Source organism: Microtus ochrogaster, chromosome X (assembly GCF_000317375.1).
Source record: "Microtus ochrogaster isolate Prairie Vole_2 chromosome X, MicOch1.0, whole genome shotgun sequence".
NCBI lineage: Eukaryota > Metazoa > Chordata > Mammalia > Rodentia > Cricetidae > Microtus > Microtus ochrogaster.
In genome coordinates, this window is record NC_022026.1 from 5,575,639 (window position 1) to 5,591,746 (window position 16,108).

The window sequence follows — 16,108 nt, forward strand, 5'->3', positions numbered from 1 at the left end:
ATATATATATATATATATGTGTGTGTCATACATATATATGTCATACATATATGTGTCATAATTTATAAATGTTAAATTTCACCAGTGTCTGACAGAAGGGAAAGCGTGTAGAGAAGCATTGCTCACTTCAAAGAGGGAATTTGGAACTTTAATGGTATTCTCTTAGACACGTCCCTCCAAGATCAATAGTCCTCTAGTTTGAAACATGCCTTGTAATCAACAACAGGCACCTAGGAAGATGGCAGTGTCCCAAGGGGAGGCAGAAAGACCAAAAGACCAAGGAACAATTTGCCGAGAGATGGGTAAGAAGGTGAAAACAAGAATTGTGTTAAATTTGGTGAGTTCAAGGTGACCTTGACACAAGCAATCACCCAGCTGGTAACTGGATGACAGAATAGGAAAAGCAGCTCCTGAGATATTTTTCTCTGTTTCTTTCTACTCTCAATAAACAACATCAAAAGGTCAGCATCGTTATAGGTTAGCTGGATGATTTGGATTCTCTCATACCTAGACTCATTATTAGAAAAACAAATACATGTCTAGACCCTTGGAAGATATATCAATTCTTTAATCTATTAAAATATTTTTCCACTTGTGACAAAAGACAGACTCCAAGGGTACATGTTGAACAAATTGCTTTTAATGACTTATTTTTTTCCTCTTCCCTAGCACAAGCCCTGCACACAAGTACTATCTGGCTATGGATCCTATGTCTGAATCACTCTACCTATCAGACACCAATACTCGAAAAGTCTACAAACTGAAATCTCTTGTGGAAACAAAAGATCTGACTAAGAATTTTGAGGTGGTGGCCGGCACAGGTGATCAGTGTCTTCCTTTTGACCAGAGTCACTGCGGAGATGGTGGCAAAGCCTCAGAAGCATCATTGAACAGCCCTCGAGGTAAAATAAACAGAAATTCATTCCTCAATTGACTACAGATTTTGTTTGATCTCACCAAATCTAAAAGCTATGGTCATACTGTGTATCTCAACATTCTTCCTCTCACAGACAGCTTTTCCAGAGTCTATCACAGAAGATTGGTACATCAAGGCAAAATTTTAGATGATATGCATTAGTTAGTATGATCATAATTGTTATCAAATGATTGATATGATTTTAGTGTGGTTAGCAAATAACTACTGCCCAGGGCCATTGAAGTGCCTCTCAAGATTTCTAACCTATACTGGGTGCTGTTTTCTGGGAACTCCACACAATCCAGCACTTAAGGAGTTAACTGGTCCCAGTCTAGAGTCTCCACTCTCTTGTTTCTGCTCTGTGGCCTGCATTGGATCTAGGGAGGTCTATTGCCAACTTCCACCACTGTCAGAAATGCTGAATATCTCACAGCATCTCTATCTTTTGCTTAACAACCATTAATGAACCTTTCTTCCTTTAAAGAATCTAGATAATTTTTAAGCTATTTTTATTTTTCTCTTTACTTAAATCAACTCTGGGATAAAAGATTCCAATTATTTTGCTTTTAGTGGGAGTTTAGCCTTACTTAAAAAAAAAACAACTTCATTTCCCTATCTTGCAAGACCAATCTTTACCTCAATTGCCTGTAGTTTAATGAATATGTATGTGTCTCCCAATTAACTTTATAATTTCATAGTACTCAATCATATGTCCACCTTAGACTTCTAAATTTACAGATGCTCTGTCATCACGTATCATCTAGCTCATCTGCTTAATTGTTCAGACATTCTTGGTTCTTTCTCCTACGTTTTTATAGATGCATGTGTATATATTTATTTTAGTGAGTTTTACAAAGTATTCATTTCACTGGATTTCACAAAGCCAGCATTGAGTATTAAACATAATACACCTTTGTTGCAGAAAATACAAAGGGAAGAATGAGAATATTTTTAATTAAAATCAGCATAAACTTAGCACATAAAGAAAATTACCGTTAACATTATAGTAGTTATTTTTTTTAGAATTTTTATGTGTAGCATGTTTTATTTCTCTCAGAGTAGATTCATCATATATATTGTCATTCTTTAATGTATTATAAATACCTTTCCATGTCAATAAATACTGTGAGGCCAATGTATTTAATTTGATAGAAAGCCACTTACTATTTCATATATTAAGAGATTATTCTATAGCCATATGACATTTGCCATACTGGAATTAAATTCCAACTACTGTGATAGTTCAAAGTATTCAGGTTCGTCAACTACCATTTCTCCATTAAAGCCCTTCTGGCCAATCCCAGCCCATTAAAGATGAAATTCTTAAATAGTATTTACACTCTTAAATTAACACTAGGTTATGTTTTTGCCTTCATTTGTTTCTCAGTTCCTTCATAAATAGAAAGATTTTTTTCTATAAAATGTTGCAAAGAGAAACTGCATCTAATATTTTATAAATTTACCCATTCCCTACCTACTCGGAACATGATGTAGAATCCATCAAATTTGTTTATTTTATAATTGATCAATTAAATAAGTCTTACTTATGCCAGGTATTCCCAAAGGGAATGTAAATCTCCCAAGTATTATAGTAAAGTGTTTCTTCTTCTCTGCACCAACTCCTATTGCATCCACACACTGGGCCCACAATAAATATTCAAGAAGTAAGTGTATAACTCAGGTGCAACATATAATCAGCTCATCTTTCAAGAAAATATATCAGATTGGGTCTTACATTTTATATTGATTTAAAATTCTTGTGAGTATTATAAAGATTTCTGCATACTCAATAAGGAGGAATCAGGCTTGTATTGTGCCTAAAATTGACATCCTCCTGCGTCTCTGCTAGTCTGAAAACCACTCATCTCACCTACCCCATTCAGCCTGCCACATAGAGAATGACTATTTCTGCTTTTCCAAATAAAGCAAAGACTTGGTTTGCTGTAGTTTTCCTGCTTGGAAAGCAGCAATAAGAGCACTGATTAGCAGGATTTGCATGAACTCTTGAAGTATCAGTAATTAGAGCACCAAAAATTATACATCTATTAAAGCTAATATCAAACTTAGTTTTTCTTTTTGTCATATCTACTAGTATGTGTTTATTTCATATTGATTCACTCAACTTTCTTTACATATACTCTAATCCTTTCAAAGCAGCCCTGAGTACATCAGGCACAGACAGACATCTGGTTGTCTGAATTTAGCTGAACAACATTCACATACTGTTCTTGAAGCTGAGGTTTACAGTATTTGTCCAGACACAATGAGTGAACTGGAATACCTAAAGAAGTGAAAGTTATGGTATATACTATGTAGGTATGTACCATATCCTTTGACCATGAAAACAATGTTTGATATCACTCAGATTGTAGTGGAACATCAGTACACACATCAGTCACTTTAAACATCCTGGTGAGAAACTCAAGGACCCAGCTGCAACTCCCATCTCCATACTCAACTGTCAGTGACTCCGAAGTTTGAGTCTTACATGGAATGCTGCTATAGGGCAATTTCATAAACTTTTTAGAGGGGAAATTCATGCATGCAAGAAGTTATTAAATTACAGTGTGTAAATTGAGAAAAGAGTATGACTAATTGATTATTTCATCTTTGAAGTTTTCCTGCATACTCTTTGTCTCTCAAGAAAGTGTCATTTGTTTGTAGTTTTGCTATACGATTGTCTGTCATGTGCACCAGCTCCTTCTTGCCACTCCTTTGGAAGACAGCAACTGTTTAATGGATTGCTTTAAGGAGAGGCTTACATTTTTCCCCTCACACTGAAGCTCATAAAGAAAAGCTGTAGATCAGTAGAAAATGGAAATGTACATCTGGGGGTACCATTTCTTGGTTAGGAAAGAAAGCTTACTCTAAGACAGAAGTTCTCATCCCACATAGGTTAGCATACCAGCTATCATGCATATAAGATATTTACATTACAATTCATAACAGTAGCAAACTTACAGTTAGGAAGGAGTAATGAATTTGTGATTGAAGGTCACCACAATCTGAAGACCTATATTAAAGTTTTGCAGCATTAGGAAAGTTGAGAGCCATTGCTCTCACACTTTAACAAGCAACATATTGCAATTTTATGCAGACATTCCAACATTCCTTTTAACTACTCAAGGTTAAGGCTAGGAAATGTTGATCAGCAAAGCAGCTCATTAAGTTTCTGAACCTATTCTAAAACCAAGTTGAAATATAATGCATTTTGAGATCCCTGTGCTAACGTTGGAGTATATTATTAAATCCCATCAAAAGCCTACCAACCAAAGTTCAGGGATCAGAAGGTGTGTTGCATTTCACATTGCTTTCTTCATTTGTTTGTGTTTGTGAGAAATGGCAGCCAATTGAGAATTGCAGGCTAGAGAGTCTAAATGTCCTTGATTTATCCATATAATGGCCAGGTTTTCCTTGAATGGTTGTACAAGTCACTATCCCTTACCATGGTTCCCTTTCCCGCAACACTAAAATAAACAATAATGCCATTAACTATTTTTGAGCCAGCATGAATTTTAACACCGGATCACGAAATTTCTCATGTCTAAGTTGAAGAATTCAAAATGGTCTCATTTTGGATTCTAATGGAATACAGTAAAGAGTGCTATAGCATTCAGAGAAACTACTGTGTGTTATTCAGTTTGTACAATGCTATGATTCCCATTGTACAAAAAGAAACTGAAACTCAGATAGAGCAAGAGATTTGCCCAGGATCACGTAGTATGCAGGTAACAACCCAGAACTCAAACCAAGTTAGCCTCATGTATAAAACATCTTCTATGAAGAAGCCTACAATAAAACTATACCATATTCCACATCTTTGGACTGAAATTCAGTATCTCTCTGGAGGATACAAATTTGGGGAAATGCTTTGTAATCTAGTGACTTGTATTTCACAGGAAAAAAAATATTTATAAGACAAGTAGTTTCCAGTTAAGTTTCATTTTCCTATTACAACACTTTCTCTGATTTTTAACTAATTATGTACTGATAGTGCAACATATAACATTTACATGGTTTGTAATTATTCAAATAAATCTCCAGGAAACCTTGTCACTTCTCTTTGGAAGATTCTGCAACTAGGAACTTCACCAAATTTTCCTTAAGGGACCAAGACAGGAAACCTTCATCTTATTAAATGTCCTGACTGCAGTAGTAACTACAAATTTTGTTTGAAGGAAAAATTGGAGCATCCTCAAATAGAATTTCATATGATAGTCCCTGGGTTCTTCTCCTGGGAAGAAACCTTTATCTCTTCCGATGTGATAAACTTTGATTTGAATCCCAATAACAAGAAACATTTGTCATTTAACTCATCAATACTTCAAAGGGTTTTGCTAAGAAGAAGTTGAAGGAGCACTGTTCCCTAGCACTGTATATGAGTTTGAGTTGACTTTGAAAGATGCTTCTAAAACATGCATGGATGATGTCGTTGAAACTTAGGTTCCATTTATTATTTTTACTGCGACTTTCTTTAATTCTACAGAGAACTCAAACTAATGAGTCATGTAATAGATGACCAAGTACTTAAGCAAAATGTGAAATGGTACTAGGTAGGGTTATAAAACAAAATTGGTGACAAGCTGAATGCACTTGTGTTTTTCCAAGTAGATACAAAGGGAGAAGGATTGACAGGACAGGCTAAAATTTATCAATGACTTGATATGTTTCTTTAGACCTCACCACAGGTTATATCTCTGTTTTCAAATGTGTCTTTAAATAAATTGACCTCAGAAGTCAGCAGGGCTTAGGCAATATCCAGTTGAGTGTCAACAGTTTTTCCATGGAAGAGAAATAATTCTTGTCTTTACACCTTTATTAGGTGGCTTTAGGGTATTCATGACACTAGCTACATGATTCCTTTTAACTTTATGGGAAATTACAAAATCTGGATAATATAAAATCCAGAGACAATAGTTTCTGTTCCTTTCTAAATCTGAGGTACATTCCTAAACACTATTCTTTCCTTGGGCATCTGCATACTATTCCCAATTGGCATATATGTGATTAATAAAAAGTTGATAAGACAACAATTAGTGACTTCTTACTGGCATCAGTGGTGTCTATTAGGAAGAGAACATAGTGGAGAAAAAGGAGTTTGTTTTGGTTCTCCAGTGGAGTGAGAGCAGTAATGATTCTCGTGCATTCCTTTAGTATATTATATGACTTCTTGGTGACAACCATTTGGAGGTATAAGAAGAATAATCCTGAACAAAATTACAGACAAGCCACGGCAGTAATTTAAAATGCTGTATTTAAGACTCTAAAAAATAATAAGTGTTTTCTAGTTTAAAAAGATTTCAGGGTAATAGCAGAAGGAAGGAAGTGAGTAAGGAGTTATAATCTTATCCTAGAGTCAAAAGATTTGAGCCAGGCAGTGGTGGCACATGCTTTTCATCCCAGCACTCAGGAGGCAGAGAAAGGGGGATCTCTGTGAGTTCAAGGCCAGTCTGTTCTATAGAGTGAGTTCCAGAACAGCCAGAGCTACACAGAGGAATCTTGTCACGAAAAACAAACAAAAATTTTGATACATGAGTGGGCTTTGAATAAGAGGGAGAACAACAGGATCAATGCCCGTATGAACTCAGAGACTGTGACAGCATCCACAAGATCTGCATAAGTTCAAACCTGACAAAAATCCCAAGGACTGAGAAGGAGAAGTAGATGCAAAATACCACTCCTAACCAGAAAGTTATTTGGAACTGATATCTGCCGGGAGAGGGGAAATCAGTTTTCTCTAATGTTGTGCCACTGGCTATATCAACACACTCCAGAACAGGCCCATATCTGGGACTAGTTGAGAAACACAGAAGGGATTCCAGAGGGGCTTTTGTGGTCCTTTTTGTTTCATTTTGTATGTTTTAGGTAGTTTTTGTCTTGTTGGGAGTTTTTATAGGTTTGTTTTGTTTTGTTTTGTTTTGTTTTGTTTTGAGAGAGAGAACATAAAGTTGGATGTGTGAGAAGATGGGGAGGATCTGGGAGGAGTTGGGAAAAGGGAAACAATAAGATCAAAATATAGTGTATGAAAAATATTTTTAAATAAAATTGGAATAGGAGGGAGAACAAAGACATAGCCCTAAGATTAAGATGAGGATAAGAGGTGCAAGAGTCATGAATCTCAGGGATTTCAAAGAAATATATCTTTTCTCTGAAGATGAGAGAAATAAAGTCAGGCATTGGGGTAAGTAAGAAAGATTTGAGAGAATCACTTAAATAAAATCTGCTTTTTAAGTTATATCAACCATCTGACACCTGTGACCAAATGCCCAGCCACAGCTTGCAAGGTCCTTCCCATGTAATTTTGTTTTATCTAACATCCTTGTTAGGATTAGAAGCAGCTTATGGAAAAATTGTTTCACAGTCTTCAACTTTTAACAAAATGCCATTTTTAACCCCCCGATAGTACTGTGATTTTTTTTTAGCCACATGGTATTCTTCAATATTTTTCTTCAGTCAAAAATTAGAAGCCTAATAATTCAAAAGTAATTTGATAGCATGTGGAATCTATGAAGAAATACCATGCAGCCATTAAAAAGATACAGAATTCTAAATTAATGGAGATTTCTTTCATAAACTAAGTTCTTAGTATCTTAGAATTTACAGGGGCTGCTGCAGAGAACGTTCAGTACCTATTATCCATTCATACTAAGAGCTTAGCCAGTTTCTGTATACACTCGCTCTAATGTGTCTGCTAACAAGAATGAAAGGAGTAGAACCTTGGTTTGTGTGAGCAACTGGGGCTTGAGGACTTTCCTGACTTGACTGTTACAATTCAAAAGGCATAAGCAGTTGGTGAAAAAAAGAAGTCGAGATTAGACTTGGCCTTGGCTACCTGCCTTTTCTGTGTCATCTGGGCTTGAACTCTTTGTTATATGTTCATGCTTTGTAAAGTCACAGGAGTTTTAGTAATTGGCCTCTTCTGCATTTATTGTAACTCCCATGCATTTATCAATTCTGTGAACACTGTAATATTTTAGAGGACGGATATACTGATAACCACCCAGGTTCTAGAATCAAACTGAATTAGGTATGAACCCCAGATCCTTCACTCTTGGGAAAGGTGTTTAACTTTTCTGAGCTACAAATTCCTCATCCTGAAAGTGAAAATACTAATAGTACCCATGCAACTGACTTGTTCAATGAAGTAATAATAAAATAAAATATAAAAGCACCAAATAAATAAGCTGCCTAATGAAATAGATAGATTGGAGTATATACACAGTAAATGTTACCTATAGTTCTGATCAGTGTTGTTGTGTTGTTACTAATATTGATTACAGTAGCTGACAGTACACTGGAAAGGTTACTTTGAAAAGGGGTATGCTCTGTATCCTAGGGAAGGATGAAGCTACAAGAGAATCAGGAGTCAAGCTGGGTTAGGATACAATTGTTGCATGCGATTTGACTAAGTTCTGGTTTTCATTTGTGTTAGGTAATGCCCCACAAGTCACCTGTAGCCAGAAAAATTCCCCCTTTGATTCACCATAAAATTTATTCTACAAGAATTCTGTTCAGATGTAAACTTAGTGTCCAGAAAATGAAGTTGTCTGGGACAGCAGGATGTTAAAACGCTTCATAGGAACCTTGAGGGCATGGAGTATGGACATGTTTAGGTAGACAAGATCACCCAAAGCCAGCAAATAGGATGTACTCAGGGCAACATGGAAAAGTCTGCTTCTGGATATCTGGTAGAATAGAGGAGAGTGGGGAAAGGTGGAGGATTAAGAATGAAATAAGTTCATCCATTGGTATCCATGAAGATGTCCAACTCTCTTATATCAAATGGCATAATACTTGCATGTGGTCTATGCACAGTCTTTCTACCTTTTAAATCATCTCTGGATTACTTACAATATCTAATACAATGCAAATGCTATGTAAATGGTTTAGGGAATGATAAAAAGAAAGAAACCTGTGAACATTCAATTGCAGTTGAAATTTCTTTTTAATATTTTCGATCTATAGTTAGTTGGATCCACGGGTATAGAATTCGCATATACAGAGAGCTGGCTGTACTTTATCTTCACAGCACACTGTCAAGAATGCAACTCATAATCCCCTCGATTTAAGACTGGAAGCATAGAACTATAATGATTTTTTTAAAATTTAAGATCACTACCCAAACTAATTTTACCTCTTTATCACAGTCCCTCTGTGCCATGCATTTCCCGTTTGTCCACTTAAGAATCACCTCAACTGATTTCAAAGAAAACTCCCTGACCAAAAAAATAAAATAATGACAGAAATCACACACTAACAGGCTGCAAATCATTTGAATCATATTTTGAGTGCTGTATTATGGTAACCTATAAATAACTAATTGCGTAAAATTGCTTTAGTAGTTTCTAGATGGCAGCTTTAATTAAAAGCACCAGAGACATTTAGAAGTTTAGAAATGGATGGCACGTAATTTGCCCTTTTACCAACCATAAAATGGTAATTAAGGAATTTGATTCACTTCTTCCTATTAAAAGTTTTATGAGAATAGCAAGTTCCTTCTAAATACAGTTTCTCTTCAGCAGAAGGTAGTAAGTTTGCTTTATCAGTCTTCTCCAGCAGGGTAAGATATTTTAATGTACAAATTCTTCAGAAGTTAATTAGGACATTTCCTTCCATGTAAAGTGTTTGTTTTTAAGGCTCTAAAACATGAAAAAAATGTTAGAGTTAAAACTTTGATCAAAGCTCCATCCAAGATCAGTACAAAATGACCCTGTAATTGCATGTTTGCTGAATATATGGGGGTGAGCATGAATTCAAAACCTTGTGAGTCACAGTCTGGCGATTTCTGGAGGAATCTTCTATCTACAGTCCACTGATATTTCAGGGAATCTGAAATATTAACCTGTCAACAGAGGAAGCACTAATCAGATGATGTTTTTAGCTTCTAGAAATACTAAATACTAAATAAATAAACAGGTGTACAGAGTAAAACTCTAACAACATAAAGTAAACCAAGACATCTTTCAAAATCCTTGGACTTTAACATCACCATGAGCTAAATCACAACTGAATATTGAGTCATAAAGTTTATTTTTATTTTTTAATTCAACAATTGATTGCATTTTTGGGCCACTTCATCTAACGATTACAGATGGCCCATACAAGAAAGGCAGCTGCCGTTTTGGTTTTAAAGAAAAGAAAAGCAGGTTTTTACAAGCTATCTATGCAAGAAACAAACTGATAAAGTGGGGGATGGTTTCAATGTCTCTTGGTGCCTCCCTGCAGCCCACAGTTTGTCTCCCCTGGATATAAATCTAACTTTGACTTCCTTCACCCCAGTCAGAAACAAATAAGCATACAGTAGCATGATTTAATATATAGTATCTTCTTTAATATACTAAATGTTAGGCTGAGCAGAGTATTTTCTAACTGATATTCTTCAGATTTTCTAGCAAATTGTGATCGAAAAGAAAAACAGACCTATTACTTATACTATTTCTCATTTTAAGTATTTCTGTAGAAAGTGTGTGTCCCCTTATTGTCTACATCTAAAGACTGGATATTTTCCCCACAAACCCCCACATGTTACTAACCTCTGAGGCATAATGAAAATACAAAATAACATCTAGTGATAAGTCCAGAACACAAAATGGCATTGATTGTGTGCTGCTAAATCTGCAAAGGTTTGAGTGCAGTGTCACTCTATGGTGGGAAAAGCTTGGAAGGAAACATATCTAAATATCTATGCTCACTGCTACACAAGGAATTGCAAGTCATTTTGATTTTATTATCTTTAAGTTTCTGAGAAGGGATGGAGATGTAAAGCATTTTCCTTATATGTACAGAGCTTTGGATCTACAGCCCACAAAACCACAGACTTTTGCTATTTTTTACAAGTTAACAGAACACAAAGTATTATATTCTAATTAGTGCTTAGTTATAAAGTAAAGTGCAGCTGTGCATATATGCATAGCCACAGTACTGTAACACACACACACAAACATGCATTATCCTGTCTTTGTTTTCATGGCTGACAACTCTTCAGGAAAGAATATCACACTATAAAAAGTTGACAATGTGTTATTCTCATCTGAGCATTTGAAAGAACACCCAATGAAGGTGTCACACCATAAGTCAAGGAAGAAATGTAAATAAAAAACCATTGCAATCCTTGCAGCCTGATAGTAAAAATATTTAATTCCATTTCTTTTAAAAGAGTAGTATAAAGAACAAAGATTTTAAGTATTCCATAGTTTCATTATTGATATAACTGAGCCTAAAGGTCTTGAAAAATATAAATTTAATAAGTCTCTATTGCTTGAAAGTTTGAACTATAGAGAAAGTACAAAGAGAAACTTCCAGACTTGTTTTCCATAAACACAGCCCTCTAATAGTAAGCCATTTTAGCAAATTGTTCCAAGTCCATCCACACCTATATGTTTTCCTTCACAAAAGAATGTATACTATTGTATTTATTTCCTGACTAGCATATGATTTGTGGTACATTATATAATATTCACTGTTTTAAATATTTTGTATGTGCATTTCTCAAGCAATGCATACAGTCACATTCATGTGCAACAAGCACAGTTACTTATTTCTGATGTTTATCTTATGGTGTCATCTGTCAAATCCAAAGTCTCAGATATGCCAATCACAAACTGTGCTACAGAGTCCAGTTACATACAAAATCTTTTTATTGTTTGAGGATTTCATACATGCACATAATGTTTTTTGATCAAGTCGGTTCTCCTACTGCTCCATCTAAATAAATTTTGGACATATAAAACTAATAGTATCTATTATTTGTAGATATATGAATATGCAAAAATATAGTTTAAAATGTATAAGAATGATAAGCACTAATTTCAGAATAGTGATACCTGTAAGGAAAAAAAGGAAAGTGGGTGGAAGACTGAAGGGGTGGTGATTCTACTGGATCCATGATGTTTTCTCTTTTCTGACGCGGGAACGAAATAGTGTTAAATTTGAGTGATGGGTGCATGGGCGTTAGTAGAATTGTGTCCTGACTTGTCTACCACTTGAAATATTGCCCGGTTTTAAAACATTTTGAATCAGGAAGTGTGTTAGAAAACAACTTGAAAGTTTGTACCTGACAAATCAATTTCAAAAAGTATTTTATTCGGGGCTGGAGAGATGGCTCAGCGGTTAAGAGCATTGCCTGCTCTTCCAAAGGTCCTGAGTTCAATTCCCAGCAACCACATGGTGGCTCACAACCATCTGTAACGAGGTCTGGTGCCCTCTCCTGGCCTGCAGGCATACACACAGACAGAACATTGTATATATACATAATAAATAAACAAATAAATATTTTAAAAAGTATTTTATTTTGTTTTGTTTTAAACAAGGCTTTTTTTCTCTCAATAGAGACAGCAGTCAAAACATTTAGCAAGGTATGAGGCACAGGTAACAATAATTGAGAACATTTAAGAGCATTGGCCTTGAACTAGTGTGTTTAGAGCACTATCTGGTTACTAGTATTCATCTCTTATTAACTGAACTTATTGGATTTAAGCCTCTTCTGTTAGTTACAAGCTTACCAGCACTTTTCGTACATGCCCACATTCAGAGTTACTTAAATGGCTGACTGTGAACTTCCTGAAAAAAGCATCACTGTAATGAGTCAACTTTATCATTGACCAAAGTCCCTGTTTCCTCTGGAGTGAGTTCTGGCCCATTTACAGTTTCTCCCTGGAGAGTCACAGGATTAACCACTCAAATGTGAGGTTATCTTCCAGCCCCAAATATCAAAGCCTGGCCAAGAAGCTCCAATGTTATTTGCTCTATTTTTCTTCCAGTTTCATTTACTAGCTACTCCATTTGGTTTTTCAAAATCTTGTTAAAGTGTGTAATGGATTTGGGGGAAAGGAAGGTGGGTAGGTGGCCCAATTTTACCAGCATTTACTTAGGAAAGGCAGCTGATTATAACAGTAATTTCCCTGCGTGGCCAAGCATCATTTCTCATCTTGGAAGGCATCTCTAACCCAAGAAAATTAAAGCCATACTAACAGATTGACAAGTCTACTTTGTCCCTTCCCAAGCTAAAATCTATCAGAATAGATTTTGCTAACACTAGTACTACAGTTTACTTCTGTGGTCCTTTCTCTATCATCTTGAACAAAGTAAAATCAGGACCGCAGGAAATCTACTACCCTGGCCCTATTTTAGGATTTAGTCTCACAAGGTGCCTTTTCGCCTTTTCTAAAATAGTAAAATGGGGGTGAAGGCCATGTCTATGGAGAGTGAACTGAATAGGGCTGTGTTAGATGATATAAAAGCTAAAGCTCAGTAAGCAAGAAAATGTTTGTGAAACCACAGGTTAAAATTTAATACCCTCTTTTTATTTTTAATGCTGGGCAGTATTTTATTTCTGAAGTCCAGTTTTGACATTAAGACTTTATTCAAAGAATCAGTTTGAATATTTACAGGATGCTATCCAGATGTCACAGATGGTCCAAACCACCAGCTTGTGAACTGCACATAATCTGACCTTCTCTTGTTCCTAAAAATGTTAGAAATGTTTGGAAATTGAATTATGGAACCACTGCAGCTTCAAAATATCATAAATTAAATTTTTTCATTTTTCCTCTGTTTGCTTTTTTATTTATAAGGCTCACTGTTATTAACTACTTTCTAATTGCTTATATTGTTCTATTTCTAATAAAGACCTACGTCATTTATTCTACACACATATAAAGTCCTCCTTTATGTAAGAACTATGCTAATGCCAGTTATACAAAAGCCTGCTTGTTATCAGACCGATATCCAGAGCTGCCATCATCTTAATTAATACTTCCAATATATTTAGTTGATTTCAATGAAACACTGGTGCCAATAGCTCCACATTGCCATTGATAAGACTCTCGCCAATTTTAGCTACTTTGAAAAATCAACATCATCATCCCAGTACATATTATTAGGAAAAGAAGCATGTGTTCTCTGAGTTTCACTTTTTGGTTGAGCTTTTCAAACAACAAATTCAAAAGTCTTCAAGAAAGAAAAAAGGCATGGCCCTACCCTTAGGTAGGATATAATCTGCTTGGGAAGACAAGAGATGACTCATTATATGATATCAACATTAAACGTTGCAAGAGTTCAAGAAATGATTAATATCTTCTGATTAAAAAAAGACAGTAAGGAAAATAAGGAAAAGGGCAGAATAATCTGAAAGGGAGACGAGACAAAGGAAAACCAAGAACTAGCTTCCAACCTTTATCCATAATAGGTTAAGTCAACTCGAAAAGGAAAAGGAATTCAAAGAACAAAGCAAAAGGGGAGAAAGTAAGTAACTGAGAATTAAAGGGTAACTGTAAAAGAGAAATAAAAGTATTTAGCTCTTCCTGTGAGTACATGGATTTGTTACCAAAGTCTTAATAACTATACAAGTAAAATATATATTGTGCTTTTTTCTTTGTTATTCGAATTGAAATTTGTGTAACCCAGGCTGGCCTTGATTTTGCTGTACATGATCCCGGCCTTACACAACTGATCCTCCTGCCTCTATATCAAAGTGCTGGGGACTACAGGCATATGCTACTAGGCCCAGTGTTCTTGGGTACAGTCAGAAACATATCACATTCTTACTAATAGTGTTGGCTTTAGATTAGCAACTTAAAGTCATGTTGTACTTTAACCTTACCCACTTGGAATTGCATTATATACCTCTTCTAATAGGACCAGACAATTTCTATCATGCAAAAACACCACTAAAATTGCCAAGAAAATACCTTCACCAAGACATTTGCAAGCCGGGCGGTGGTGGCACAAGCCTTTAATCCCAGCACTCGGGAGGCAGAGGCAGGCGGATCTCTGGAAGTTCGAGGCCAGCCTGGTCTACAAGAGCTAGTTCCAGGACAGGACGGGCACCAAAGATACAGAGAAACCCTGTCTCGAAAAAAAACAAAAAAAAGACATTTGCAAATATTAAAGTCAGTGTGTATATTGTAAATCATGTGACTAGCTGTGTGTTGCACCTTGACAGAAGACCAGAATTAGAACAGTAGAAAGAAGAAAGGGCGTGGCAGTCTGAAAAATGGTATGGGCCAAACAATGGGGATCGAAAAGTGGTGTGTTTCAGAGCTAACATAGACTGCTTACTGCTTTGACTGGAATAATAATAATACAAGATGCTATTCAGACTGATCACCACTGTCAGCATGGAGCAGATGCTGACAGAATTACTCACGGGGCTTCTGCCATCTAAGTCAAGCTATGTTGGAGTTGGTAATCACGTACTAGATATACCACAGCATGATACCAGAAAACTGTTAATCAGAATCATAAATAAATATTAACATCACTCGTGTTCACCTTTTGGAAAGATCTCACAGACAGGACAGCTGTTATTTTATTTGGCCTTTACAGTAACGTGCTGACATGGGCACCTCAGCTATGATTCCTACCATTAGACAACGATGAAAGGCTGAGCACTGGGAGCTTAGGTACATTGATTCAAGCTGCAGCCTTACAGCCTGAATTCCCTCTTCCTCTCATATCACTCATGAACGTATCTGTGTGATTCAATTTAGAGAAAGAAAGGATAGAAATGGCCTGGGGATGACCAATCAAGATGAGACATTGGAAATGACACACATCTAGTTTCTTTCAATACTTTTTTACATAATCTTCTTGTGCCCAAGATTATCAAACCTGTAGATCAACTTGCCAAGGACTGGTGGTGCACAGAGTTCTTTGCTTCGTGAAACTGAATAGCCTGAATATCTTACTTTAACTCAGCTGTCATATTTTATTTTGTTTGTTTAAATAAATTTTTATTGATTTTTATTGAGCTCTACATTTTTCTCTGCTCCCTTCCCTTCCTTACATTTATTTGTGTGTATGTGTTTGCACACACACATGCCACAGAACAAAAGCAGATTTCAGAAAACACAACTCCCATAATTATGGGAGTTGGGTCTCTCTTTTTACACTATATGGGCCTGAGGGATCAGTGTTAGATCAGCACAACTGGCTTTGTAACCTTAAGCAATGGAGCCATCTTGCTGGCCCTCAGCTGTCATGTGTGTTTGCATATGTGTGAGACAGAGAACAAGAAAGAGCCTACACATGTATGTCGTTCTTCTGTTTGCACACTATTGATTGAGCTCAAAATGATCTTCCTTAATACCTCTTGAACTGTATTTAAATGGGTGAAAAAATGTATGCACACGGCGCTCATTACCTTGCCTTACCTTTTATTTTTTTTAATGTTCCTTTTTTTTATTGAGAAAA

General features: G+C 36.0%; 1 protein-coding gene across 3 annotated transcripts in view; it reads left to right on the forward strand.

The window, feature by feature from the left end:
• Positions 1 to 16,108, forward strand: part of Tenm1 (teneurin transmembrane protein 1) — an 825,611-nt gene that overhangs the window by 726,018 nt on the left and 83,485 nt on the right. For all 3 annotated transcript variants that reach the window (XM_026784949.1, XM_013350458.2, XM_026784950.1), the window contains one exon: positions 670 to 902. In XM_026784949.1, the coding sequence (XP_026640750.1) occupies positions 670 to 902 (233 nt within the window). The remainder of the gene's footprint in view (positions 1 to 669; positions 903 to 16,108) is intronic.